The sequence below is a fragment of the Oncorhynchus mykiss genome, chromosome 15, assembly GCF_057628025.1.
Source record: "Oncorhynchus mykiss isolate SJ-2025 chromosome 15, ASM5762802v1, whole genome shotgun sequence".
Taxonomy (NCBI): Eukaryota; Metazoa; Chordata; class Actinopteri; order Salmoniformes; family Salmonidae; genus Oncorhynchus; species Oncorhynchus mykiss.
In genome coordinates, this window is record NC_143036.1 from 25327961 (window position 1) to 25355050 (window position 27090).

The 27090-nt window shown below is 43.7% G+C and overlaps 3 protein-coding genes across 14 annotated transcripts in view; 1 reads left to right on the forward strand and 2 right to left on the reverse strand.

Annotated features, from left to right (window-relative positions):
• arhgap21a (Rho GTPase activating protein 21a) overlaps window positions 1–14697 on the forward strand; it is a 105909-nt gene extending 91212 nt beyond the window's left edge. For 4 of the 10 annotated variants that reach the window (XM_090199680.1, XM_090199679.1, XM_021562801.3 and 1 more), the window contains 17 exons: window positions 1100–1246; window positions 1450–1543; window positions 4161–4194; window positions 5136–5258; window positions 5717–6016; window positions 6505–6569; window positions 6683–6831; window positions 6995–7137; window positions 7314–7472; window positions 7645–7723; window positions 8048–8121; window positions 8202–8291; window positions 8414–8539; window positions 8666–8707; window positions 8829–8934; window positions 11138–11169; window positions 11841–14697. In XM_090199680.1, the coding sequence (XP_090055806.1) occupies window positions 1100–1246; window positions 1450–1543; window positions 4161–4194; window positions 5136–5258; window positions 5717–6016; window positions 6505–6569; window positions 6683–6831; window positions 6995–7137; window positions 7314–7472; window positions 7645–7723; window positions 8048–8121; window positions 8202–8291; window positions 8414–8539; window positions 8666–8707; window positions 8829–8934; window positions 11138–11169; window positions 11841–13520 (3443 nt within the window). In that variant the 3' untranslated portion in view covers window positions 13521–14697. Of the gene's footprint in view, window positions 1–1099; window positions 1247–1449; window positions 1544–4160; window positions 4195–5135; window positions 5259–5716; window positions 6017–6504; window positions 6570–6682; window positions 6832–6994; window positions 7138–7313; window positions 7473–7644; window positions 7724–8047; window positions 8122–8201; window positions 8292–8413; window positions 8540–8665; window positions 8708–8828; window positions 8971–9592; window positions 9951–11137; window positions 11170–11840 lie in introns of all 10 variants that reach the window. The other 6 variants (XM_036944123.2, XM_090199678.1, XM_036944120.2 and 3 more) reach the window with 2 other exon arrangements.
• Window positions 14698–16531: 1834 nt separating this feature from the next.
• On the reverse strand, window positions 16532–23838 carry zgc:56231 (KISc_KIF23_like and GBP_C domain-containing protein). 3 transcript variants are annotated; one of them, XM_036944126.2, is made up of 19 exons: window positions 23693–23838; window positions 23483–23616; window positions 22965–23075; window positions 22623–22742; window positions 22344–22482; window positions 21428–21612; window positions 21221–21308; window positions 20935–21111; window positions 20667–20778; window positions 20516–20578; window positions 19605–19751; window positions 19240–19405; window positions 18731–18907; window positions 18451–18590; window positions 18011–18176; window positions 17583–17784; window positions 17362–17465; window positions 17119–17238; window positions 16532–17038 (listed from the first exon to the last, which is right to left on the reverse strand). In XM_036944126.2, exons 1-19 carry the CDS (start codon window positions 23706–23708, stop codon window positions 16997–16999), a joined length of 2409 nt encoding a protein of 802 aa, XP_036800021.2. In that variant the 5' UTR covers window positions 23709–23838; the 3' UTR covers window positions 16532–16996. The 3 variants fall into 3 exon arrangements, with proteins under 3 accessions (XP_036800021.2, XP_036800020.2, XP_036800019.2); XM_036944125.2 differs by having other exon boundaries at window positions 16532–17018; window positions 17362–17462; window positions 23693–23837; XM_036944124.2 differs by having other exon boundaries at window positions 16532–17018; window positions 23693–23837.
• A 1217-nt stretch (window positions 23839–25055) lies between these two features.
• On the reverse strand, window positions 25056–26949 carry rps20 (ribosomal protein S20). The gene is made up of 4 exons (NM_001124364.1): window positions 26884–26949; window positions 25904–26003; window positions 25633–25706; window positions 25056–25277 (listed from the first exon to the last, which is right to left on the reverse strand). The coding sequence occupies exons 1-4, from the start codon at window positions 26884–26886 to the stop codon at window positions 25095–25097; spliced, it is 360 nt and encodes a 119-aa protein (NP_001117836.1). The 5' UTR covers window positions 26887–26949; the 3' UTR covers window positions 25056–25094.
• Window positions 26950–27090: the final 141 nt, after the last annotated feature.

The window sequence follows — 27090 nt, forward strand, 5'->3', positions numbered from 1 at the left end:
GAAGAAACAGGTCAGATGTTTCATGTTAATGTGCGCTATTAAATGTGAAATGTTTTGCTTAGGCACACATAGGAATGTAAGCTTTCGCATTACTCAGGTTTATGTTTTATTTTCCTTCTAATAAAATATTTGGCTGACACATAAAATATTTGGCTGATTGTACTCGGTTTGGGTTGAACCAGTTAACAGAGTTATACAAAAATATTATACGGATAATACAGATACATCTGTGAAGCACTTTGTTTTTGACAGCAGGTAGCCTAGCGGTTAAGAGCATTGGGCCAGTAAATGGAAAGGTCTTTGGTTCGAATCCCCAAACCAACTAAGTGAAAAAATCTGTCTGTGCCCTTGAGCAAGGCTCTTAACCCTAAATCTGCCTCTGTCGCTCTGGATAAGAACGTCTGCTAAATGATGTAAATGTACAAATGCATTTTAATTAAATGCTTTTGGTAGTGATACATTTCTGTGTGCCCTGCTAGTATTCCTGGCACTCTCCTTATCATTGCCAGACACTTCCATCCTGTACCTTGCGTCACCTGCTGCCTGGGACAGTTTGGCAAAGGCAGGGTTACTCACTGTACTCGGTAACGTTATGACTTGCCTGGGTGTAGCCTGCACCTTGGTTATATCTGCTTACCTGATCAGACTGACAACAGTGATGAAACGGCAGCTCACTTTCCCCTCCTGTGTGTTTGTTGATTGTGGCAGGTGTGGACTGGGTTATCTCTAGTGGCCATGCTGGCCCCATGAATAATCCTGGCTGTCTCTGAATGTGTCATGTTATCTCATAACCAGACTTGTGTTTAGCTGTGTATGCCTATATTTCGCCATCATGGCATTTGTGTTTTATTGCCGTCTGTAAATTAGCCTCAAACGGAGATAGCGTAGACTGGTTCAAAATGAGTTTCACTCAGTCCTGAGCTCTAATACTTGACTGTCTTTGTGCCACAGTAGACTTAATTAGAGCGATGTTAAGTATCAGACAGCCTACTTTTACCAGATTTATAATTAATCTATTTTCATTCAATGTTTTTTTGGGAGTAGAACAGGAATAGTGTCTCCCCTTGTTTAACTTTGGTTTTCCTCACTTCGTTTCCAGATGAGCCTTCCAGTCCAAGTATTGATCATGACACCAGTCACATTCCCGCTTCAGCTGTAATATCTGTTACTCCAATCATCACCACCATACCACCCAGCCCTACCTCTCCATCTCCTCTTATTCGACGACAGCGGTCACATGACCACGGTAAGGTTACCCCCTTTTTTTTTTAACTAACTGTGCAGGTACTGTCAGCAACGATATGCATGCTTTAAGAATAGTGTGTTAGAATGAGTTGATGGCTGAATTTGAATACTTGATCCACAAACAAGCTTGGGACACCTACAGCCTTGAGCCTTGTTCTTTGGCTTATTTCTTGTTTGATAATCATTTGGCTTATATTTTGAAAGATTCTCTTCGACTCACAGCGATTGAATCGGATTCTGGTACCAAAACGGAGAGGTCCAAATCCTACGATGAGGGTCTGGATAACTACAGGGAAGGGTGAGTGTAATTTGGTCTGAAACGGTGGGCCAGTGCAATGTTATGTATAGTGTACACCCCCTTTGTAGCACAATACATTGTGAAGAAAATAAAGGGGGATTCAATTTTATTTATTATTTTTTTATTTTTTTATTTTTATGTAATTGTCAACGATCTACACAAAATACTCTGTCAGTGCGAGAAGAATTCTAACATTTGGTAAAGATGGATGAAAAATAAAACCCTAATATACCATGATTAGATTAGTATTCACCCACCTGAGTCAATACATGTTAGAATCACCTTTGGCAGTGAATACAGCTGTGAGTCTTCTTGGGTAAGTCTCATAAGAGCTTTGCACACCTGTATTGTGCAATATTTGCCCGTTTATTATTTTCAAAATTCTTCTTTTCGAGGGGTTGGGAATCATGACTAGACAGTTATATTCAAGTCTTGCTGTAGAATTTCAAGCAGATTTAAGTCAAAATTGTAACTTGGCCACTCAGGAACATTCACTGTCTTGGTAAGCTCCAGTGTTGATTTGGCTTTGTGTTGTAGGTTATTGTCTTGCTGAAAGGGGAATTCCTCTCGCAGTGTCTGGTGTAAGCAGACTGAAGCAGGTTTTCCTCTAGGATTTTGCCTGTGCTTAGCTCCATCCCGTTTCTTTTCGTCTTGAAAGCCCCCCAGTCTTTGCCTATGTCAAGCATACCCATACCATGATGCAGTGACCACAATGCTTGAAAATAAGGAGGCATGTGTTGTGTTGGATTTGCCCCAAACATAAGGCTTTGCATTTAGGCCCAAAAAGTGTATTCCTTTGCCGACTCACTACAATGTTGATGATCCATCCTCAGTTTTCTCCCATCACAGCCTTTGAACTCAGTAGCTGTTTTAAAATCAACAATGGCTTCATAGTGACATCCCTAAGCAGTTTCATTCCTGTCCTGCAGCTCAGTTAAGGACAACTGCATCTTTGATGGGTCTGGGTGGTTTAATACATAATCCACAGCATAATTATTAACTTGACCATGCTTAAAGATATATTCAATCTACGATTTGTTATTGTTACCCATCTACCAATCACTGCCCTTCTTTATGAGGCTTTCGAAAAGCTCCCTGGTCTTTGTAGTGGAATCTGTGCTTGAAGTAGTACTTGACTGAGGGACCTTACAGATGTTGTATGTATGAGGGACAGAGGAATGTTTCATGAGCTGAAATAAAATATCCCAGAAATCTTCCATATGCTCACAAAGCTTATTTCTCTTCATTTTTGGTAACACATTTGTTTACATCCATGTTAGTGAGCATTTCTCCTTTTCCAAGATAATTCATCCACCTGACAGTTGTGGCATATCAAGAAGCTGATTAAACAGCATGATCATTACACAGGTGTACCTTGTGCTGGAGACAGTAAAAGGCCACTCTTAAATGTGCAGTTTTGTCACACAACACAATGCCACAGATGCAAACGTTGAGTGAGCATGCAATTGGCATGCTGACTGCAGGAATGTTCACCAGAGCTGTTGCCAGAGAATCTAATGTTAATTTCTCCACTATAAGCCGCATCTGTCGTTACAAAGAATTTGGTAGTACATCCAACTGGCCTCACAACCGTAGACCATGTGTATGGGGTTGTGTGGGCGAGCGGTTTGCTGATGTCAACGTTGTGAACAGAGTGCCCCATGGTGGCGGTGGGGTTATGGTATGGGCAGGCATAAGCTATGGACAACGAACACAATTGAATTTTATTGATGGCAATTTGAATGCACAGAGATACCGTGATGAGATCCTGAGGCCTTTGTTGTACCAATCATCCACCGCCTCACCTCATGTTTCAGCATGATAATGCACGGCCCCATGTCGCAAGGATCTGTACACAATTCCTGGAAGCTGAAAATGGCCTGCATACTCACCAGATATGTCACCCATTGAGGCTGTTTGGGATGCTTTGGATCGACGTGTACGACTGCGTGTTCCAGTTCCCCCCCCCCCCAATATCCATAAACTTCGCACAGCCAATGAAAAGGAGTGGGACTACATTCCACAGGCCACAATCAACAGCCTGATCAACTCTATGTGAAGGAGATGTGTCGCGCTGCATGAGGCAAATGGTGGTCACACCTGAAACTGGCTGTTTTTTTGACCCACGCCCTCACCTTTTTTTTTTTAAGGTATCTGTGACCAACAGATGCATATCTGTATTTTCAGTCATGTGAAATCCATAGATTAGGGCCTAATGAATTTATTTCAATTGACTGATTTCCTTATATGAACTGTAACTCAGTAAAATCTTTCAAATATAACTTATGTGATTTGTTAAGCCGACATGTACTTCTGAACAAATGTAGGCTTGCCTAAACAAAAGGGGTGAATAGTTATGCAAAGACTATATTTTTGTTATAAAAAATTACTTAATTTGGAGAAAGAAATTGTCATTTTCTTTTCACTTTGACGCTATGGAGTATTTTGTGTAGGTCAATGACAAAAAATAGCAATTAAATCTATTTCAATCCCACTTTGAACGCAACAAAATGTGAAGGGGGTGTATAATTTCTATAGGCACTGTACATTTTAGTCAATTTCGTTAGACTAACTTGTGATTAATCTTTCTATTTTCATATTTCTATATTCCTTGCAGGAGGCAAATACCTGGTCTAAAGGGCCTTAGGAAGGTGAGTCCAACCTCAACACAGTAATATCAATATTAGGTTACACTTGGATAGTCCAGATTTTCCATTTGTAGATGCTCTACAGCAGGTCATACTATCAACAACTGCTAGCTAAGGATACACTTGGGTTAAGAATAAGGGTTAGGGTTGGAGCTAGGGTTAGTAGATAGTTAGTTGAAATGTTACTGATAGTACATCTGTAGATGCTCTACAGACTATCCAGATAAAGTATTACCCAATATCAACCCACATAACAACAAACTGTAATGGGGAGTATGGACAAAACCCTCTGGTCACTTTCCACAGAAATGATGTGCCTACTGGCTATCAGACTCAACTGCATCATTATAGTTTGTTTTACCTGCATATCCTGCCCAAAGTTTCACAGCCTGAAGATAAGAGTCACTCCTCTGAACCGCTAGCATTGATGTTAGTCAGTAGCGGTTGTAAAATGGATAATGAGTGAGACTATAAAACCAAATGAGCTCTAAAGACCCAGCCTGGATGCCAACCTCGCTATTTCTGTCTGTCTGCTCACTGGAATGGAGCATAATGTTGGATTCTGGGGCCGTATAATAGAAGTCAGGCAAGGGTCATCCAATCAGCGAACTGTTCATTGGAGGGAGTCCACATATTCCGTCCTCATTATCCAACTTGCTGACTGGCCCCAGAGGCAGGCTGACTGGCCCCAGAGGCAGGCTGACTGGCCCCAGAGGCAGGCTGACTGGCCCCAGAGGCAGGCTGACTGGCCCCAGAGGCAGGCTGACTGGCCCCAGAGGCAGGCTGACTGGCCCCAGAGGCAGGCTGACTGGCCCCAGAGGCAGGCTGACTGGCCCCAGAGGCAGGCTGATTAGCAGCTTACAAAGCCAAGCACTGTACACCATGTTGCAGTATTGTGTATGTATGAGATTGTAGAGGTAACTCATGTGTTTGATGTGTTAAAGGCGACGGTGGACAGGTCTTCAGAAGATTCCGGATCCAGGAGAGATTCCTCATCAGATATCTTCAGTGATGCTTCCAAGGAGGGCATGCTCCACTTCCGACAGATCAACACGGACAAGAGCAAGGTATGTGTACAGTGCTATCCACACTCCACACACAAAGGGGGTCAAGGCAGTCAGTTATATCTGTGATATGGTTTAGAAAGAGTGGTGGGTAATCCTGTTCCTCTGGTAGATATTTAGTATAGTAATGTTGGTTTTTGTGTGCATTGCACTTGTCAGACCAGTTTGGCTTTGACCTAAATGTGTTTGAGATTCCTGACTCTGTCATGTCTTCCTTGATGAAATGACTCCTCCCTCTAGTGGGTTACACTGGACACGATGGCAGCTCATACTTCCTTGGAGAACCATTTTAGATGAGATGCATCAAGGATGTGGAGATACTTAATTTGCAATGCCAGTGTCAAATGATGAGAGAGGACCATGTCTTTCTCAGTGCCTGTCTACCTCACTGCTGTTTTATGTGTTTCTCATACTTGTCGTTAAGTAATATCATTGTTTGTGCCTTTCCTCTCTCTCTGCAGCGTGTTGGTGGGGGAATGCGCCCCTGGAAACAGATGTACGCAGTGCTGCGAGGCCACTTCCTCTGCCTATATAAGGACAAAAAGGAGGGACAGGCTCATGCCAACTCCCAGGTGGAGGACGAGCCACAGCCAATCAGCATCAAGGCCTGTCTGATTGACATCTCCTACAGCGACACGAAACGCAAGAACGTGCTGCGGCTGACCACGTCGGACTGTGAGTACCTGTTCCAGGCAGAGGACAGAGAAGATATGCTGGCCTGGATCAGAGTCATACAGGAGAACAGCAACCTGGACGAGGAGGTGAAACACACACACACACCATACAGGAAATTAATTCCTATCAAGTTATCCAGGATTGACAGAAATGTGTGGCAAAGTGAAATCAAACCCTTTCTGTGTTGGTAGAAAACACAAGGTCAACCTCATGGATGGCCAATACTTAATTAATTACACAAATGTAGATCAAGTATACTTTATCACTAACCCTCCCTTGATAAGGATCAGATAACAGTGATTGGCTACAGGTCCTAGGTCACATAATACACACACATGACCCGTCCCTGGTCTACCTTAAAATAGGCTAACTTTACCACCGGACTTACCTCCCCTCTATTAGAAACCAAAGGTCTTCTTTCCCCTCCATTTAAGACCACTATAGTACTATTGTATATTTCTTTGGCTTTACCTATGCCAACTGATAGAAGTGGGTTATGCAAAGGGGAGGGGAGTCATATTGCATCTGATGAGTTAACATTGTCTGCTGTCTTCTGCCTTTTTTCTTGTTTTAGAACGCAGCCTTTACCAGCCGTGACCTCATCAGCCGAAAGATCAAGGAGTACAACACGTTGATGAGGTAAGCAGGGCGGACCACAGAGAGAGAGGAAGTCTCTGCAGTACTGAGGGAGATTGAGACCTGTGTGGACGTTAGACATCAAAACGTTTTGTGTGTGTTTGTGTATGACCCAGCCCGACAGGCAGTAAGAACGAACCGTCGCCCAAACCGTCACGCCAGTCGCTGAGCATCAGACAGACGCTACTAGGAGGGAAGGGGGAGACCAAATCTCTAAGTCCACACTTACCCAAAGCAGAGCAGGAGAGGAAAAACATGCACAAAGGTAAGAGCCAGAGGATTCAAATGTTCGCTTAGCTCTCAACTCATTTACTTGAGTATTGTGAAGGTCTTGTTTGATTTTGAGAATGGCGTTGAATATTCCATTGCTTTTTGCTCCATATATACCGTTTGAGACTCTCCTCATGTTTTGTGTGTTAACCCTTCAGACGACACCAGTCCACCCAAGGACAAGGGGACGTGGAGGAAAGGTATCCCAGGGCTGATGAGGAAGCCCTTTGAGAGGAAGCCTTCTCCAGGCATCACTTTCGGGGTGAGGCTGGACGACTGCCCCCCAGCTGTCACCAACAGGGTGAGATTCAACTCACACCTACACTACGTATTCTCTCCATCTCCTCTTTTTGTTCATTGTTTCATTCATGTTTATTGGAATAGTTTATAAGGAAGTTCCTTCTCAACACTGTCACACACCTTTCTGAGGGTGCTGCCATGGTAATTGATGAGTCCGTGTGTGTGTGTGTGGTGTAGTTTGTTCCCCTCATTGTGGAGGTGTGCTGTAACCTAGTGGAGGAGAGGGGGCTGGAGTACACAGGGATCTATAGAGTCCCAGGGAACAACGCAGCCATCTCCAACATGCAGGAGGAGCTCAACAACAAAGGCATGAACGACATTGACATCCAGGATGACGTGAGTGACTCAACCCAGCACATGATGCCACTTTCACTCCCTCTCTCCAGTTGTCTTTGGCCCATCCTCTTTATGTAGGCTCTCTTTTTGTCACTCCTCTCTTCCCTCAGCTTTTCCATCTTTTCTTATCTCGTCTAAAGTCCCTTTCCTTTTTTTTACCTGCCTTTGACAGAAATGGAGGGATCTGAATGTGATCAGCAGTTTACTTAAATCCTTTTTCCGGAAACTTCCAGAGCCTCTGTTCACCAACGGTAAGAATATTCAAGTCCCACCAATAGCCTATTAGGGACAGCCTTCCATTAAGGGAGTGTTTCCCAAACTTGGTCCTGGGGACCCCAAGGGTCTTTACACAGCTGATTCAAATAATGAACCCATCAAGCTTTGATTATTTGAATCAGCTGTGTAGTGCACCCCTTGGGGTCCCCAGGACTGATTAAGGGGTCACTATGCCACCTAGTGGCTGAGTGTGAAACCTACACTTAGTTACATTCTGTTCAGTGTTCACTTTCATAACACCAAAACCCTTTGTCGTCTTCTGTAAAAAAAACAATGTCCGTTTCATTTATGCCCTGTAGAGAAGTATGCGGACTTCATAGAGGCCAACAGGACAGTGGACCCAGTGGAAAGACTGAAATTGTTGAAGAGGATGGTGGGTTCATGTGACATTCATTGTGAACTTAACTGACATTATTGCATGGTGACTTATACTTAACCTACTTCTCACTGCAGCTTCATGAGTTGCCAGATCATCACTATGAGACCCTTAAGTTCCTCTCGGCTCATCTGAAAACAGTGGCTGACAACTCTGATAAAAATAAGGTAGTGTACATTTCCATCTTGAATAGTGGCTGGCAGTCCTCACTTTCAACTTAGAGAAGCTGTGATGTAGTGAGGGTATGTGTAAAGCGTGCGTGTGTGTTCCTAACTATCCTGTGTGTTAGATGGAACCTAGGAACCTGGCCATCGTGTTTGGTCCCACTCTGGTGCGCACTTCAGAGGACAACATGACCCACATGGTCACCCACATGCCCGACCAGTACAAGATTGTAGAGACTCTCATTCAGCATGTGAGTCACACTTAACACCTTAATTGCAGACACAAGTGGACTGTTTGTGCATAATCTGCATATCAAACCAAAAAGTGATTGTGAATCCCCTAAAGATAAAGCTCCCTTTCCTTTGCTCCCTTCTAGTACAACTGGTTTTTCACAGAGGAAGGCAATGGGGAGCCAGTGGTGGGTACAGGCACATTGCTGCCCTCAATGTGACTTCTGTTATTCCTGCCCTATTTGCTATGATTTTTTTTATTTTATTAAAATTGTAGTGTTCACCCTGTTGCCTAACTGTTCGTTTCAGACAATGTCCCGATATGAGAATGCGGTGGAGTCTCAGCCTGTGCCCAACATCGACCACCTGCTCAACAACATCGGCCGCACGGCCTCCACGCAGGGGGAAGTCTCAGGTAACGTGTTCCCTGGACCAGACCGACTCTGTGGTGGTGGGTCAACCTTTTACTACTTTTCCCTGTTAACCACTGTGTCTGTCGCTGGTGAGACCAATGTCTTTTAGTCTAGGAGCGTGCGAGCTTCAGCGTAATTGTCTGGTGTCGAGTGTTGATGGATAGTGCTGCTTTCTTCCTAAGAGATCCTTCTTTGCCTCATTTGCTGTGCCATAAGAGCGAAATGTCCATGCCTCGTCATGACTCAAAAAGACTGTGTTGGTTTGCGAGGGCAAATTATTATTGACTCTTTTCCATGACGCAAAGGAGAAGGGGCAAAATAATTTTTCTGATCTGTACATTTTGCTTTCTTTTAGATTTTCCTTCCTTGGTTTCCAATTTTCAGCAAAATTTCTTTGCCTCAAAATGATGAGGTTCTTTAACTTTCTTTTACAATCCCTCCATCTTTAGTGTTTTTATTGAAACTCCACTGGGCTGTCGGTTTTTCCTCTCCTCCTGTTATTAATCCTGCCTACTGTTGCACTAACACGGCATGTTCTCTCCCAAAGACTACACGAGAAAAAAAAGCAACAGGTGAACTCTGATCCCTCTGTCTCTAGTGCCGCTCTGTCGGGTGTCCTAAAGGATTTCCCAGCATTCACACATACTGATCTTGACACAGGCCAGGTGGGAGGAGTCTATCACACCATGATGTCACTGATGGCCTCTCTAATGTCCGTGATGGACAGCTGGAACTGTAGGAAGAAGGAGGATTGTTGCCCCCAGTGTAGCTGTCTGGTCTGCAGAAACCCTCGTTTCTTGTAAGCTCGAGAAAACCGTCGTAAGAAAAACATGATGAAACCGTTTGACAAAGAAAACGTGAAAGGGAAGCAGAGCAGCGGCCATATGGTACTGGACATCCGGTGGTGTCCGTTTTGTATCTGAGTATACCTAACACAGACCGGTGATACTGTCTGAAAGGCTCTCCACTGTCTCTCCTCACTGTCTCGCAAGCTTCTCGCAACAGGAGAGATAGCATGGTATGGTCCCCAGGTTTCTACCTACCCAGTCAATGTGCACTTGCATACTGTGCCACCATCTGTTTTCAAGGGGTGTGTAGGGGGGCTTGGCTATGTAAAAAAAAAACAAAAAAGTATAGTCAGTCAAAGATCAATACAAGATCGACTAGGCAGCATTGGATAAATCTTTTCCTCGCTGGCATTCTTTTTCATGTAGTGTCCTCTCTGTTCATAGCTAGCCCCTCTGTGACCCCCCTCTCATGTCTTAGCCTCATGGTTCATTCCATGGTTGTCTTCACTGTTGTCATGGCAATATATGCCGTCGTACTTTTCATTCAGTCCACCCCCCTCTCGGCTCAACTAGACTGAAAATACTCTCTTTTTGTTAGCCTCTAACTGAAGCCATAAGACTTTTCACACATTACACTACTCTTTCTTAGAACCATAATCCTATTTGTTTGAGTCAATAGTTATTATGGTAATACAAGAGTAAATACATATTAAAGTCTCCTCAATGAAGTAACATTCATCACTAGTCAGATGTGCTAGGTTTGTCATTTGACCATCAATTCAGGCAAAAACAAGAGATTGTGCTAGAGCTCTTTTGATCAGTAATTGGAGGCTTTGGTTTTGCTATATAGCGTAGATCATACAGAGGGAATCCATTGACTTCCTGCATGGCATATTACATATTTCATTGTCTCATTGGCCTGCTGTTGTGAAATGCACCTTGGATATTTTTTGCCATTACCACAGTTTCACTCAGTATCCTGATATATTTGGGTATTATTGTTTTAGAAAAGTTGTAAGGACTTACTTGACCCTAGCATCTTCTGTGCTCATTGCTACTTATCTTTTATCCAGAATGACTTTCAGTTTTGCATGTACTGAGGTTTCTGTTTCCATGAAATAACACCGCACCCGGGTGGATGTGGATCTGAGTGTAACATAGTGCTCACTGCATGGCTTACCGCCTCATGTTTCTGTCATCCTTCTGTCCACTTACCTGCCAGGTTCTCGACATCAAGCACAGTGTCTTATCTGTGTTTACTATCCTCGTCATGTTTCTCTCTGTTTCTTCTCTCTCTCACTGGCTTTTTCATATTGCACTCTCGTGGATGTTGTCTTGTCTGGTTGTCCCACATATTGTTTTGAATAATTGATGGATAATCTAACATGTTCCTCTCTCCTCTCCCTGTTTCTTACAGATTCACCCACTAGTGACTCTGCTAAATCGAAGGTGAGTGTGTGCCCAGTGTCTGCTCTCTCCAGCTTAATGTAGTGTAGGGAGGAAATAATTGGTTGGTGAGCAGAACAAAGGTCAGATCACCAGGCTAGATCAAAGCACTGATTCCCACATGTGTGACAGTAGGCCAGGTGGAGTTTCGTCTGTGAATACTGCACACTAACAAAACAAACAAGCAACAGTATAAACACAGCCTTTCATGTCAAATATCAAACTATGTTGGGTCCTAACTTCTTCACAAGTCTGTCCGATCCTTTCTTGGACATTTCTCTTCAACAACAAGGATCACTCACACCATAGACAATGCAGGAACTGGTGCTTATCATTACTGCACTGCTGTCATCTGGCTGCTTCTCTCAGCTTTGACTCAGAACACATGAGTTCATGCAGAACATCAAGCTTCCCTTGCTGGGCTGCTTTAGTGCGCTGCTGTTACTGCTTCTGTTGTTGCTGAAAGGCTTGCATGGTTCAGTTGTAGTTGTCCTCCTGTCACTAATGTTCCTACTCTCTGTCCACCCTTTTGGTTTGTGGCATTTTCAGAGGAACAGGTGCAGTACTGGTTGGCCAAGAACTCAGGCAGGGGTTAGAGGGTTTTTCTGTGTGTTGTTCTCGCAAGGGGGGTTTCTGTGGTACAAGTTCTGACTTCTTTCTCTCCCTCTCTATAGGGTTCCTGGGGGTCCGGGAAGGACCAGTGCAGCCGCGAGCACCTGGTCTCCTCGATCTTTGCTGCAGCCAACCGCAAAAGAAAGAAGCCCAAGGACAAGCCGCAGCTTAGCAGCTCTGATGATGACCTAGACTCAGTGTTCCCTAAGAAGGAGCTCCCTGGCCAGAAGCAGAATCTCAGAGGCCTGGAGGTGGAGCAAGGGATCAGTGTAAGCCCTGAAGCAAAAGAGCAAGCAAAAACAGGAGAGGAGAATGGAAGAGGTATTGAGCTCACGCCCAAAGGCAAAAAGGAGCACAGGAACTCTTTCTTTTTAAGGGAAAAGCCCTTGTCAAGGCAGTCCTCACCTGCCCCCTCACTCAAAAACTCTGGCTCCCCCAGACTCAGTTACCGCACAGCCCAGCTTGGAAAGCCCTCTTTTTCGGACACCCCGTCCCATCTGGATGAGCCCACTTCTGATCTGGGCACCATGAGCTCTGGGGCTTCCATGCCCAGGGCACGACCTAAGAAGTGGGTGTCAGGAGCTGCTGCTCCTGACCTATCGGTGGCTGGGGCTGGGGCGTCAGCTGGGGCAGAGGTGAGCTCCATCACCTCGGACTATTCCACCACCTCGTCCATCACCTTCCTGACTGCAGCAGACTCTAGCGCACTCAGTCCAGAGGTTCAGGGTGGGGACGAGGCAGATGACGAGCGCAGCGAGCTTATCAGTGAAGGCCGGCCCATGGAGACTGACAGCGAAAGCGACTTCCCTGTGTTTGCTACAGGGGGCGGCAATGTCCAAATCATGCCTGTCTTAGTGCAGAACCAGACTGGGCATGGGCCAGAAAAGCCTGATCCTGCAGCAGCTGACGGGAAGACGACTCCTAAACTGGAACCCCGTCGCCTCTTTCCCTCCCACAGGCTGATAGAATGTGACACACTCTCCAGGAGGCGGTCCCTGCGACAGAAGACAGATAGTGAGTCATCAGTAGAGGGTGGGACTGGCAGCGGGGAACGTGTCGAGGGCAGGTCGGAGTCAACACGACTGTCTCGTGTCTTGGAGGTGATGAAGAAGGGGCAGTCTACCAGCAGCCTCAACTCTTCCTCCCGCAGTGAATCGGAGCGCCCTCCCGAGCCTGCCTTGCGCCTCAATATCACAGAAAGGCTCAAGTTCCGTCTGCGCACATCTGCTGATGACATGTTTGGCGTGGGTGCCCAGAAGAGCCAGTCTTCCCCGGAGACGCGCAGCAAGAAGAAAAACATCCGTCGTAGGCACACCATGGGGGGCCAGCGGGACTTTGCAGAACTGGCCGTCATCAACGACTGGAGGGAGCAAGGCGGGGTGGACCAGGCGGCTGAGCTGTCAGCCATGGACCGCCTCAAGCCAAAGTGCTCCTCTCAGGACTTCTCTATTCGGGACTGGATCGCCCGCGAGCGCTGTCGGGCCGGAGTGTCAGAGTTCAGCATGGACAGCCCACCCAAAGTTGTCCCCGAGGGGAACAGGGCACAAGCCCAGGGTACCACCCCAGAGAGACCCTCTCCCTCTGGCTCCCCATGCCTTCAGCCCATGGTGGGGGAGCAAGTGAACGGAGGTGGGCCGCAAGGCAGAAACAAAGCCAGCCTCAACCTGGCGGCTGACGACGCGCACCCACACAAACTATCAGGAGCACAAGTTGTCCGCTCACGATTCTATCAGTATCTATGAAACAGCAAGGGTGTGTTGAGTGTACGAGAGTGAGTGCATGAGAGAAAGAGAGAACGGGTTTACGTATGTATTTAGATACCTTAGCAAGGGTTACTGCACTTTTCTTTTTTTTCCTTTTTTTTTACAAAATATATATTTTATATATCTACTGTACATATGTGTATAGGCTCATAAGAAATGTAACTGGAGTGAAGATAAGGTTTTTTCATGTGTAATCGCTTTAGTTGACTTGGTGTCTTATACTGGGACAGACATGAAACAAATTCACTTCCATCCTTGTGCTCAAACCCCAGTCATAGAAGAATGTGACAAGAACATTCATAGGTGGTTTTGTGTGATCGACAGCACACAAATCAATGGGACGTGAAAGCCTGGACTGTGGTGCATTAACTTGAGTATTACTAAGGAATACATATCTAATTCTACAAGAGGTAGATATTTTCAATGTATATTCTTAATTATGTTGACTAACACAGTTGCTTGTTAGAAATGGTGTTTTCATCTGTATGCTCATATTTCCGAGGGCTGCTTTCTGTGCTGTGTACTGTGGGAAGTTATTTTTTACAGTGCATCATAGCAGACAGATATTTGCTTGAGGGACAGAATTATAGTTGTTTTTATCAAATAAGTCTAATGTAGTGCAATGTATGATAGATGCTTGGTACAGTTGCTAAACTGAACCCTCTGTACAATTCAAGTCCACATTTTTTCAAATCTTTAGTAATGTTTGATTCTTCATTAAAGAAAAAGTGCCTCTTGAATTGATTTCTGTGAATAGATTGGGTGCCATGTTTTATTCCACACTTGTAAACACAATATTTTGTTTAATTACTTAATTGTATCACAGATACACTATTTTACTGTTTTAAAAAAGTAACATCGTGCAAAAATCCAAGCTTCCATTTCCAAGGCATTCCAGTCTTGCTTTTTTTATTCGCTACGTGTGAATTTTAAATATTAAGTTCATAATTCAATGTATATATTTCATGTATATATATTTGTTTTCTTTGTATTTTTCAAGTGCAGTAAAAAAAGCATGGTTACTTATGGAGAAATGTTCATCTCTGAGAACTGCATGAAACAATGCTTCCTGGACAGTGAACATCTTGCCTGTGTGCAGCAAAACAAGGGTGCAACACCCTCAAGAAACACTGGAAATAAATCATCTTTATTTTAATCTGTCCAGGTTGTTTTTCTTGAGGCTTAGTTTTCCTGATTTGCAAAGGAAAGCCAATGGAGCACTATCCATGTGCAACCTTTAATGTTTAGTTTAGATCAGTTGATTTGGGCTAATTTAATCTGTGGCGCTGAAGACCTGTGCTACAGCAATACACAATATAAATTTAAAGGAAATGTTCCTGTGTTCGTGGCAACTGCATTCACAGTATGTCGGCTCAATCAGAAATAACCTTTGAGTTTAAATCTCGCTACAGCGCTATGGGTTGAATCGAGCCATTAAATGGTCCACTGATATAGATGGTGAAAAGTGAAGTGCTGGCTAATATGATTTGTTTGAGGGAGCTTTGCTGATAATTCTAATATTGCAAGTGATGAAAAGTAGTATGAGCCTTGAGCTTGCTACTCAAGGAGTAAACTAAGGAGCATAAGTGGTAATTTGTATGGCATTAGCAGCTGCTGTGTGTCATCAGTATTGCAGTCCAACCTCAACCACCAGAAAGCAGCTGACCAAAGCAGGCACGTGCACAGATGGGGCTCTACCAGATCATTTGCCATTCCTGAAGTGTCTTGAGTCAATAAGTATTCTGTCCCTTTGTCATGTCAAGCCTAAGTAAGCAAATTTTTACTCAAGTCACATGGAATCACTGTGTGCAACAATAGTCATTCAAAAATCATGTTGAGTACAGAGACATCTGTACGGTCCCTCAGTTGGGCAGTGAATTTCAAACACAGACCAGGGAGGTATGCCAATAAAATAAAAAGCGGACATTGAATATAGTGGTTATTAATTACACTTTGAATGGTGTGTCCTTCCTAACTCAGTTGCCAGATATGGAAACCACAACAGTTGTAAACGTTTTCCCTGTCATTATGGGGTATTGGTTATAGATGGGTGAGAAAAAAAACATTTAATACATTGTCAATTCGGAATGTAAATACTTAAGGCACTATAGTTTAACTTCGGGGTAAATGCCCCCTCCTGTAATTCTCAAACTGTCACGTTTTTTTTAACACTTTCCCTGGATGCCACTTCTCTTGCTCAACTAAATAAATCTTTCACTCCAACAAAATTGAGGTACATATCTAATGAAGTCAGAGCTATGAAAAGTTTACACCTCCCATTACAGGGTTTATTTTATTACGTTGTAGAATAGCAAAGACAAACTGGAATCAAGTAGTAACCCCCCCAAAAGAAGTTAGTCAGTAGACACCCTTGGCATTTGAGGTAGTCACCTGGAATGCATTAAGTTAATTTGTGGAATTTCTTTGATTGAAGTCCCCTTGTCTGAGAGATTTACATGTTATCATGCCAGCCTACACAAAACATTAGGTGTTTCTAAAATCTCTTATGGGAAAAAACTGGAACCATTCCCCAGTTTGATAGCTAGTCTGTATGGATATAACTGTGGGGCTCTATTTTGACTGGAATTGTGTTGGTCATTAAAGTGCAGCATTTATTTCAGTTCAAAGTAGTTGTGCAAAATACTTCACTCATTAGATTGTGCTGCTTCCCCCCCCTCCCCCTTGTAATTGCTCAACGAGTCAACAAAAAAAAAATAGAAAATTGGGGTATCCGTTAAGTTTAAGCACAAAGGTCTGTGCAAGGCCCTGGACCAAAGGTACTGGATGAAGAGAACTTGTGACTAAAGACCATTTGTATGGCACCTGAATGTCAACGTGATGTCCAGTTTTCACCACTGACGAAACAACTTCCAACATAGCAAAAGAGCTGAAAAATGTACATTCCGTGAGAAGTTAAAATTACACTTGAAAGCCATTTTTATATGGTCATATTCTTTCAGATATGGTCTCCCAATGAAATGGATCATAAATAGTCAGTAGAATTTTATTTAAGAGTTAAAAAAAAAAAAAAAAAACAGAACTAAGGGCTCTATTCAATCCACATCGCTGAAGTTCGGCATTAAATTGTGATTGAAATGTTCCCAAATTGCAGAGACCGCACTCACCATAAACGCTGCATGTCAAAGCAATTGGAAATTAACTTATTTCACGCAATCTGTAACACTTCAGCAATAGAGTTTGAATAGAGCCCTAAACATTTTTAAAACGTGGGGAGGACGGTAGTTAGTGGAAGGGCCTTTTCAGCAAGGGTGTGGTCCGGACAGATTTCCTCAGTGTCCTGGCAATGGTGCTTGTTCGTGGCGACGTCACAGATTCCCTAATGTTGGCCATGAAACCCCGCTTGGGCTTGGACTGGACAGGGGACTTCTGGGATAGCTTGGCCAGCTCTTCTTTTAACAATGCCAGTTCTTTGTCCTTCTCCAGATTGCCCTTACCTATACTCTCCAGCTCCTGTGCCTGAAAACAGAGAGATGACACTGCACATCAGGTTTTCCTAAGTGAACACTGACAAACTAGGCTTAATTTGTACATACACACAGGTTAATGTAGTCTTTACCTGGTCAGCTAGCTTCTTATGTAAAGTTTCTATTTCTACCGTTTTGTCAAAGAAGCGCTCTCCGGCCTCATGTAGTGCATCATTCAGAACTGCAATCCTTTTTTGCAAAGACACAATCAGCTGGAAATAAGCAAGAGACATGCCAGGTTTGAGTTCCAACACTTGCATTTCAAAATGCATTACACCCCTTTCCCTTATAGAAACACCGACTAAAAGTTGCGCCTTCGGGCTAGGTTTCCTTACCTCCTTCTGCTCACCGAGTTTCTCCATCGCACTCTCTTTCAAAAGGAGTTTGCGTTGCTCTGCGTCTTTGGAAACAGCTGTGAGGACATCCCCTGCTGAGACTTCTGAAATCAATAGGTAGATCTCAATTTAAAAGGAAAGGCTAATTATTAATATAGGCTTATTGTGCACAGTTTTGTAGTTTAAGGTATAGAATAGGCTTACTGTACAATCAGATTTACCGTTTGTTAATGAAATAGAATCAACACCGAGGGAGATGGTGTACTGGCCCGTTAACCCTTCCTGCATAGCTACAGGTGGTGGTTGTGAGATGCTCTGTGTCTGGCTCGAGTTCTCTCTGGTTGGAACCATAGATGAACCTGACAGCTTGTGCTCCATCTTAGACAGCTTCCGTTCCATCTCAGACAGCTTCTGTTCTAGTGCCTATAGGGGTTATGAGTCCATATTTACCAAACCTTTCCAACAACTACTGGTTTTTCACTTCCCAGAGGAAATAAACCATAGAAAACATATTTCCACTCAGGGGGAAAATTAAATGGGCGCAAACACTCGGCAGATCTGACCCTGAATTGACAGAAGTCATATCTGACAATTTGATCAGGTGGTTGTGGCAGGACGTTGTCAATCACCTAAAGTGAGTGTCTAGTACCTCTACTTTCTCCTGCTCAGCGATGAACTCCTCAAGGGGTACGTAATCATCCTCTACGCGCTCCAGGGCCCTCTGGTAGGCATGGTCCTTTAGGGCATCCTTATACATCTCAAATGTGTTCTCCAGCTTCTCCTGGTAGCTCTCCTTCAGCTCAGCCACCTGACGACTAGAGAAACATTTACACCGTCCTTTTAGAAGATCATTTGGAAGACAGTTTATGGGTGTGGACAAATGCACAAACAGTGGAATTGTAAAAGTGAGTGAAAACTACACAAATGCTAGTCATTAGATCTTAAATTAATTGCATACTATATGGTGCAGCAATGCACCCCATCCGCCACCAATGTGTAGCACTGCCATGGGTATTGCATGAGAACACTAATATAGCGGAAAGGGGGAAGGCGTGATTGTGCCCCATGTAACGCTCAGGGAACACTCACTTCCTGAGTTCTTCGCTCTCCATGAGTTGCTGCAGCATGGCGTCTCCCATCTCCTTGCGGATGTCAATCTCCTGGACCAAGTTCTTCCGTCGCTCAGCCAGGAGCTTGGCCCGGAGATTCTCGATCACATTCACGAGATCCTAGAAGCGAGCAGCAGTTCATAAAGTAATCAGACACCATTGATTCTGTAAATTAACATATTGCATCCATCCCTATGAAATACAAATGAGAAATCGCAGAACACTGGCAAAATCTTTTAGACCGTTTGGATGGAAAATACCTCCTGGGGTAAAATGGACATGTCTGCTTCATCCTCATCCAGCAGCTCTTCTTCAGACAGGTAGTTCTCTAGAGCCTGGTCATCGATGACCCCGTTCTTCAGTAGAGGCTTCCCATCGCGCCCCACCAGCCGCGGGGTCAGAGACTCTAGACACTTTGTTGGGATCAGCTGGACCACCTAGGACAACAAAGGTGATTAGTACCCATAGGGCTCTGGCCAAACATAGGAAATAGGGTGCCATTTAGAACACACTTCCAGTACTTCAGTTTAGGGTGTCGTACTCGTTTACTCCCCCTACCATAATTCTCACACTAATCCTTATCAATGCGGGAGGGTGAACAAGTACACTTTGTGGCTAGACATTTCAACAAATGGAATTTGACCATGACACCTATAAGGTGATTAAGGGCATTGCAACTGAACACTACATTTTTCAACCCGTGAGAAATTCAGAGTCAACTCTAAACCGAGATGGAGTAGAATGTCGACAGGGTGGGCGAGAGACCAACCTGCTTAGCGATGGCAGAAAACTTCATGACATGGAGCGTTTCGTCATATGTGGAAGCACACTGATTGATGTTCACAATCATGGAGGCTCGGCCCTTCCCACAGAAGATGGACTGGAAGAGACGGGTCAGTTTGCTCTCCCTGAAGGGAATATAGCCATTCTTCATCCTGATAGAGGGGAGGAAAGGATGACAACTCTAGTTTATCAAATATCAGCTTTCCAATCAGTTTCATTCAGGGTTTGAAAACATGCATTCTAAATCATGGTTTGTGTGCAGCATTTGGTCAAATTTGTCGAGGTGGTTTTGTAGCAGTGGTTTTTAATAAGTCATTCTGGTAATCAATGGCAGTACTACTTGTTCTGTACCTGTCACTCTGATTGCTGCGCAGGGCAGCGATGCATTTCCCCAGGATGAGCAGAGAGTTGTTGATGTTACCCGCTTCCTTCAGCCTCTCCCCAAACGTCTTTGTTTTTCCGCATCTTTCCGAGCCAGCCAGGTCACACAGAGAGAGTCTGGGGTGGAAAAAGAAAATAAATCACATCGAGTAGGAGATGTTGCAAGGAGGGGGTGGTGTCACATGGCTCTATGGTCATGCAGCTTATTCAGACTTGGGACAAAGCGTGGACTCTTGAGCAAGTTGCAGCACAGCATTGTAATTCATCCTAAAAACTGTTATGAATTTACTCAAATAATGAAGCTGACAAATGAAGGATTTAACGGAGGAGTCGTAACTGCAGTTAGGTGAACAAACCATTGGTTGGATTGTGTTTAAGCACGTAGAGAAACGAGCATTGTTTGCCAGTGTTGGATTCTAGCTTGAAACACACGTATTCATGTTACCATATTAAAACATTGATTACTTTAAAAATGTGTATGCGAAGTTAAATCAGTTGAGCCTATGGAGGAAGGCAAAGGGCAACAGTCTGCTTTTAGTCACTGATACGGTCAGAGAGCCGTGGATTGGGGAGGAGTGAGGAATTCAGCTCAAGGTCAGGTCAGATGACGTGAGGAGGAACATAGCCGATACACACATGCCCACAAAGTTTCTAGTTTCTACACTTGTGAGAGTAACCAATGAAGTTTCTGAGTAGCAACAGATCTGTTGGCTAGCTAGCTGTGCACGGAGGCGACTCCTAGTAGGAAGTTATAAATATATGTGCTTGTGGAAACATTTCTTTGCAGCCGTTTGACCCAGTGGGTGAATAAACTTGGTATGAGTTTTTACTCCGTTTAGAACCTAACACCAGGTACAATATGGATGAAAGTTAATACTCACTCTGACATCGTCTGAACCTCAGTTCCATCAATTCTCAGTAATTTGATGGTAAAAATGCTGTGGCTGTGACAAGGGGAAAAACGTAAAGATTACGATTATTTTATGCATCTCAGCAATCCACAGAGTATAAATCAAATGTGACTGAACATGCCTTCTGCTTGATGAATGGTTCATCTTAGTGGAAGCAGCACTTCGGTTTTTATTTCCAACTCTGAGAATTTTGCATGCCTCCTCGGAGTTGTGAACATTGATCCACTTTAGATCTGAAAAGGGAAAATAGGATTAAGTTCATTTCAGTACTATATGAGCTATGGTCTGCATCAAAGCAACCATTGAATAAAACGGAAGGGAACTTGTGGGCACTTTGTTTCAATAGGCACATCATCCCACTGCCTGCCTACACACACACACACACACACCTCTGACATACGAGTTTCCCGCACTGTCCTCACACACACGGAGGGCTGTGCGTCTCTGTGTCTTGGAGGCGGGCGACGCCTGCAGCAGGTCATACACGCTCTCGTTGTAGATCTCGTAGAAGGACACCCACAGGGCGAACTGGCTGCGGTCCCCAGACGACACAGCCACAAACTCAACTAGGATGCAGAGAACCACAAATGATCCCGTTATGGCATTTCTATCAATAGCCATTCCAGAATACAGGTGTTTGACTTGAACAGAGATGGGCTTACAGATGTGATGTACCTGTGTTATCGTAAGAGACTGAGAAAGAGAGGCTTCCAGTAGAGGACGAGTGGGATGAAACTCCACTGACGCGTGGCGGTTCATTTTCCTATGTGGGGGTGAAGAATGAAAGGGGTTAAGAGATCAGGGTAACAAATAAAACCGTAAGACAACTTCACATGACCCATCAACTAATTAGGCTACTCCACATTATGTGTCCGTGTTCACCTCTTTGAGTAGAGCAAATATAGCTGCTTTGGTGTTTCGTTCCTGTTGGACCTGGTCAGGCCCTAGGTACTGAGCGTCACTACCGAGGTACGGCTTCAGATCCATGTTCTCATACTGTCTCCCTTTGATGTGTCTGAAGATGACATCCAACGCCTGGGGGAGAATACCAGGGTCTTTCTGGGATCCTGCAACATAGCAACAAAAAAAATACAGAAAGTCTGTCCCTTGCAGCCAGTCCTTCATTGACTAGTATCAGTCACAGCCAGCTGCATAGGTTTCAACCAAAGTGTAGAAACCCTGGATGACCAAGAGGGGGCGATGTATTGAAGCCACTGCACAGCCATTGTGGTACTCCATTGTAAAGACTTTTGTAAGCTATAGAAATGCATTTATTAATGTCTACAGTCATTTGACAAGTATTTTCTATTACAGACACCTTAATGCATATTTTTAAATCACATTCATAAAAAACACATTCATAAAAAAATAAACATTCCTTATCTTTTTGGGGAGTACTAATGCTATGGTCCCCACTACAAAAAAATACTAAGATAGACAATTTTGTGCTTGAAACATTTCATTGAAATGCTGTAGAATCGCATTAATTCCTTTGGAGGACTGCTTCTGAGTACCACCAGTATTGCATTGGGTGGCTTCAAAGCCTCCAATTGGCCAACAAATAGAATAAACATCATTGGTTTCATCAGGTAAACTCAAGGATAAAGACGTACAGTCTGTCAAATGGGATATGGGGCAAAAATTCTGTGTTAAGTGTGAGTCTCTCTCCCTTGTCCTCCAACATACCAAATGCAAGAACCCCCCCCAAAAAAAGCAGATCCTATCCAAACAGAAGTTGGGCGGCATAATTAGCAGGAAGATTACTATGAGCAAGGAGGTTACTTACTAGCGGACTTACCTTGAATTGTGTGGGTCTTGCCTGCATTGGTCACACCATAGCTGAAGACTAGAGCATTCTTCCCCTCCAGATAATCGTGAACTTGGCTTTTGATGGTGCCTTCGAAGAGATCTGCCTGCTTCGTCTCGGGCCCAAAGATCTGAGTGAAATTAAAACATGACAAAGAACATTACATTTTAGTCATTTAGGAGTCACTCATATCCAGAGCAACTTACAGTCAGGATCAGGAACCACCTAATTGTTCCTCAACAAGGCATTAATCACATATGTTAGCCAAACCTGAGAGAATGAGAATGTGTGTATCGCCTGGCCAACGCCCTTCTCACTGCTCTTCATGGTAGCAGAGCCTTTGGGCGCATGCAGCATTACGGTCCTGGCATTCTCAAGAACCACACAACCCTGCAGAGAGACAAGAAGATCGTGGGAGAGGTGTGGATCAGGGAAGATTGTTTACAGGACATTAGGAAACGGGACCTTCAAATAGTTTCTAAACTTTTAATAAAAACCCGGAGTCAAGACAATGACATATGGTACATTTAAAACCTGACCATATACTCTAAAATATTACTGTTTAGATTAGGATAGCATTTATTTTTCCCCAACGGCCCCATTGCCACATACCTGGTCCTCATTGCTGGAGATCTCATCCTTGGAAAAGGGCCTCACCCTTAAGTAGACCCTCAAATGCTGGTGTTTCTGCTGCTGCTGTTCTGCAGTGTCCAACACCTCACTCTGGCCAGGGGAAAAACATCCGTTAAGTCAATACAATCATGTGTTGCATCCTTAAATGGAACCCTATGCTCTACGAAGTGGTCAAAAGTAGTGCCCTATTTAGGGAGCCATACTACAAATTACTCAAACTGTCAGTCAATAGGCCATTGTAACATTATCAGAACTTCAACATTGCAGGCTCCCAAGTGGCGCAGCAATCTTTGACACTGCATCTCAGTGCAAGAGGCAGCACTACAGTCCCTGGTTCCAATCCAGGCCGTGATTGGGAGTCCCATAAGGTGGCACACCAGCGTCATCCAGGTTTGGCTGGGGTAGGCCGTCATTGTTAATAAGAATTTGTTCTTAACTGACTTGCCTAATTAAAAAGTGACATGTAAAAAAAAAGATTTTAAAAACCTTGGGAGTACCTGCGTAGAAGCAATAGAGGAGAGTTCTGAGAGCACATCTCGATGGGGATTACATGCATGGAGATCATTGCATGTAGATTCCATTGCATCAAGTACTGTGCCATCATGGGTCAAATCAATGATTGTTGTCATGTCTAAGCAAGAAACAGATGTTAAGGATTCAAATGTATGTGAGAACCAATCATTTCGCTGTATTTCACGTTTACTTACGACCGGAGGAAGCCATAGTGTTGAATGAAATAGATTGCTTGTCAACGATTATGGAAAAATGCTCTCCAACAAATGTTGATAAAAAATAAAAGTATTGTATATGAACCTAAACACAAGACAACATGCAGTCAGAATTTCCAATATCAGTAAGCAAACTCCACATAAGACCAAACAACTTCAGGTTAAAATCAGTACTTAATTAAGAACAGGTGGAATCCTGGGTTAACCAATCACTTTTCAGGTTTGCACAATCTCAAATTGGCCCCTACCTACTAGATATGGGTCCATTCCCCAATTGGTGATGTCATTAGGCAAGCTGAAATGTCCACCCATTCAAACCTGCTGAGAAGGTTCTGTCTAGATTTTTTCAACCAGCGCTTGTATTTTTTTCCCACTTTGTTTTCATTCAGATGTTGCACAATGTGACACATGAAAAAACAGGATTTTGTCTGCACTGGAGCTTTAAAGGATTAGCTTGGTTTAAGCTAACCTAATGTAGCTGGCATATAATAAAATGCCTGAGCAGAGTTCCCACCCAGTTATCAGCAGAAAGGGAAGCAAGATGGTTAGCTGTATCCCTGAAAATGTAATTTGTCAAAATCCATTATGGAGTTGGCATGGTAATAGATCCACCTTGCCCTCTGATAGGCTATGTAGAATGTCAGCCACACTGTATACACCCATCCATGTCTTTCAGTCATCTTCATGTGTCAAGGGTGGGGATTTCAAATCCATAATTTCATTCACACTATATTGAATATGCAAGGCATGCCTTGTCTACAACATGCGAGACTCAAGTCAGTCACTATGTGGAACCCAGGTTAAGCTAGTTAAATTAATTTTTTTCTGGTTTGACAAGAACAAGTGGACAGTTGAAAGCAATTTCCCAGCTGACGTACTCGCCTATTTTCATGACATGACACTTAGCTATTGAGATGTGCTTGTATTCTTGATTCCTCTCCCACCCTCACCTAAAATAAATTCCACAGAATGTTCAGTTGAACAGACCTTGTATTGCAAAATATTTTTGGGAAAGGAACAACCAAATAACCAACCCAATAAGGATTCCGTCTTCCGTGGTAGCATTTGAAGGTTTACTTGTTTCCACAAACAATGAGTAAACACCATAACCATCGAGTTTTTTTAAAGTCTTCACCATTGACAAATATCCTCTACTGCAAGCCCACACCAGGCTCAGCCAAGTTAGGAAAAGCGATAGTAGTGTTGTTAAAATAGTCCTATATTGACTGAGCCAATCTCATAGAATAAACTTACCAATAAAATCATCACTCATAGGTAGTACCTGTAACCCCTACAACATTTAATATCCCTCAACATTTAATGAGCCACAATATCCACGCAATAATGTTTAAAGCTTTTATTGCATGGGGTACAAAACAGCTTATGCATCAGCGATGGTGACCTCAACCTCTACACCAGGCTCAATGCTGATTGAGGTGATCTGCTTGACAATCTCAGAGGGACTGTGCAGGTCGATCAAACGCTTGTGGATCCGCATCTGGAAGCGATCCCAGGTCTTGGAGCCTTCTCCACAGGGTGTCTTTCTGGTGGTGATGCGCAGAGTCTGACAGGAGATGAGAAAACAAAACAGGATACCACCCATCAAATGGTGAGGTGAAACGTCAGTATTTTGACCAAGTTAACACAACAGCATAACTTCAACACCATTCCCTGGAGCCTTATGCCACCTGGTGGAAAACAAACTACCATTTCCCCTCAGCTTAGCCTTAGTGATCGTTTTATTTAAAAAATTGTAATGTCGTCCCCTATTCAATCAGAGCCACCACTGGGGAGTGGGCAGAAAGCGAAGGGTCGTTGATTTGGCATCACCTCAATAGAGACCCAGGGTAGACCACAGATGGGAGTCCCAGGCTGTCAAGGATGCGGGAAGGACCGTTGTATATATCTGGTGTACATACCTTGGTGGGCATACGGACTGGACCCTTCACCTTGAGGTTCTTCTCCTTAGCTCCACGGATAAGGTCCGCACACACTAAGAACATTAAGTAAAAGGGCTGCATGTCAAATAAAGGTGACATCATGCACTTCAACATGCCATCAATGGGTGCACATAGCTCAGAATAGCGTATTATGAATCAGAATGTATCATAGCATTAGCTATGTCATATCGAGCATTTATCCTCATAGCCAAAGATGTTGACAAAGTTAAGGTATTTAAAGTGAAGGTACCCTTTTCCAGAGACTTGACATTGCGGCTGGTGAGGGTGATACGGATGCGATGGATGGCAACCTCAGCCTCAACAGGGGCTTTACCGGTGTCCTTGAACGCCTACAGGTGCAAGGAAAGAATCACGCATGTAAAAAAATATATATATATTTTTTACAAAAGAGGGCAACTAAGTTGTGCTTCAAATGTGTAGTCATGGCTCAGAATAGCGTATTATGAATCAGAATTTGTCATAGCTTAAGCTATGTCATAGCAAGTTTTTATCCTCATAGCCATTGGTGTTGAAGTAATGAACGCATGTATTGTAGCCTATTCTGACTGTTCTCAATCCAAGCTCCAGAAATGAAGCGCGCGATGAAAGAATTTCAGCAACTGCAGCATCCTTTGATAGACCCTGCTGTTTCAATGGCCAATTTAAAATGCTAAGACGAACACCATAGTATTAGTTATTGATTCTAACGTTCATTGAAATATTAACTTACAGCTACATTGTCGTGGTTTGGTGTCAAGATGTAGTAACCATCTACACTTAAGGCTTTAAAGTACGTTAGCCAAGCATTCGTGTCATGTTTGGCATATGGGGAAGCAATAATGAAAGGGAGGGAAATGTCTTGTTGGCTAATACGCTAACGTCAGTTCGTTAGTTAGCCAACAAGGTAAAGCCAAAAATCAGGAATTGGGTCAGACTTCAGTTACTCGACTAATTTAGAAACGACACAACTATACCTCGTCACATTAAGACAACTCAGAACTAGTTCAACGTTATCTGATTCGACCCATTAAATTGGCAGAAAGCCATCCAAAAGGAATCGCTACCTACCCAGCCATCGTCACTGGCTAGTTAGCTAGCTAGCAACTACACGTGCAACTGCCCGGATTCAGAGCGACCAACGTTAACATACTGATCATCTATTTACAGTCTCCGCATTGCGAACTAGCTATATGAAGATGTTTGTGTATAGTTGAAGATATAAAATGTTACCATGTTCTTTATATTCCTGACCGACTTATTCGTAAGTTCCAAGCGAACAGCGGTGAGTCAGGAACGTCAGTTCTTCGCGAAAGGGATTGAGAGAGGCCTCCTTCCGCATATATACACACTACGTCCGGGCACCACGTGACCTTTATGCCAATAGAATAGCCTGAACACCAAGGAGGCGTATCTGAACCAAATCACCCCTAAAGGACC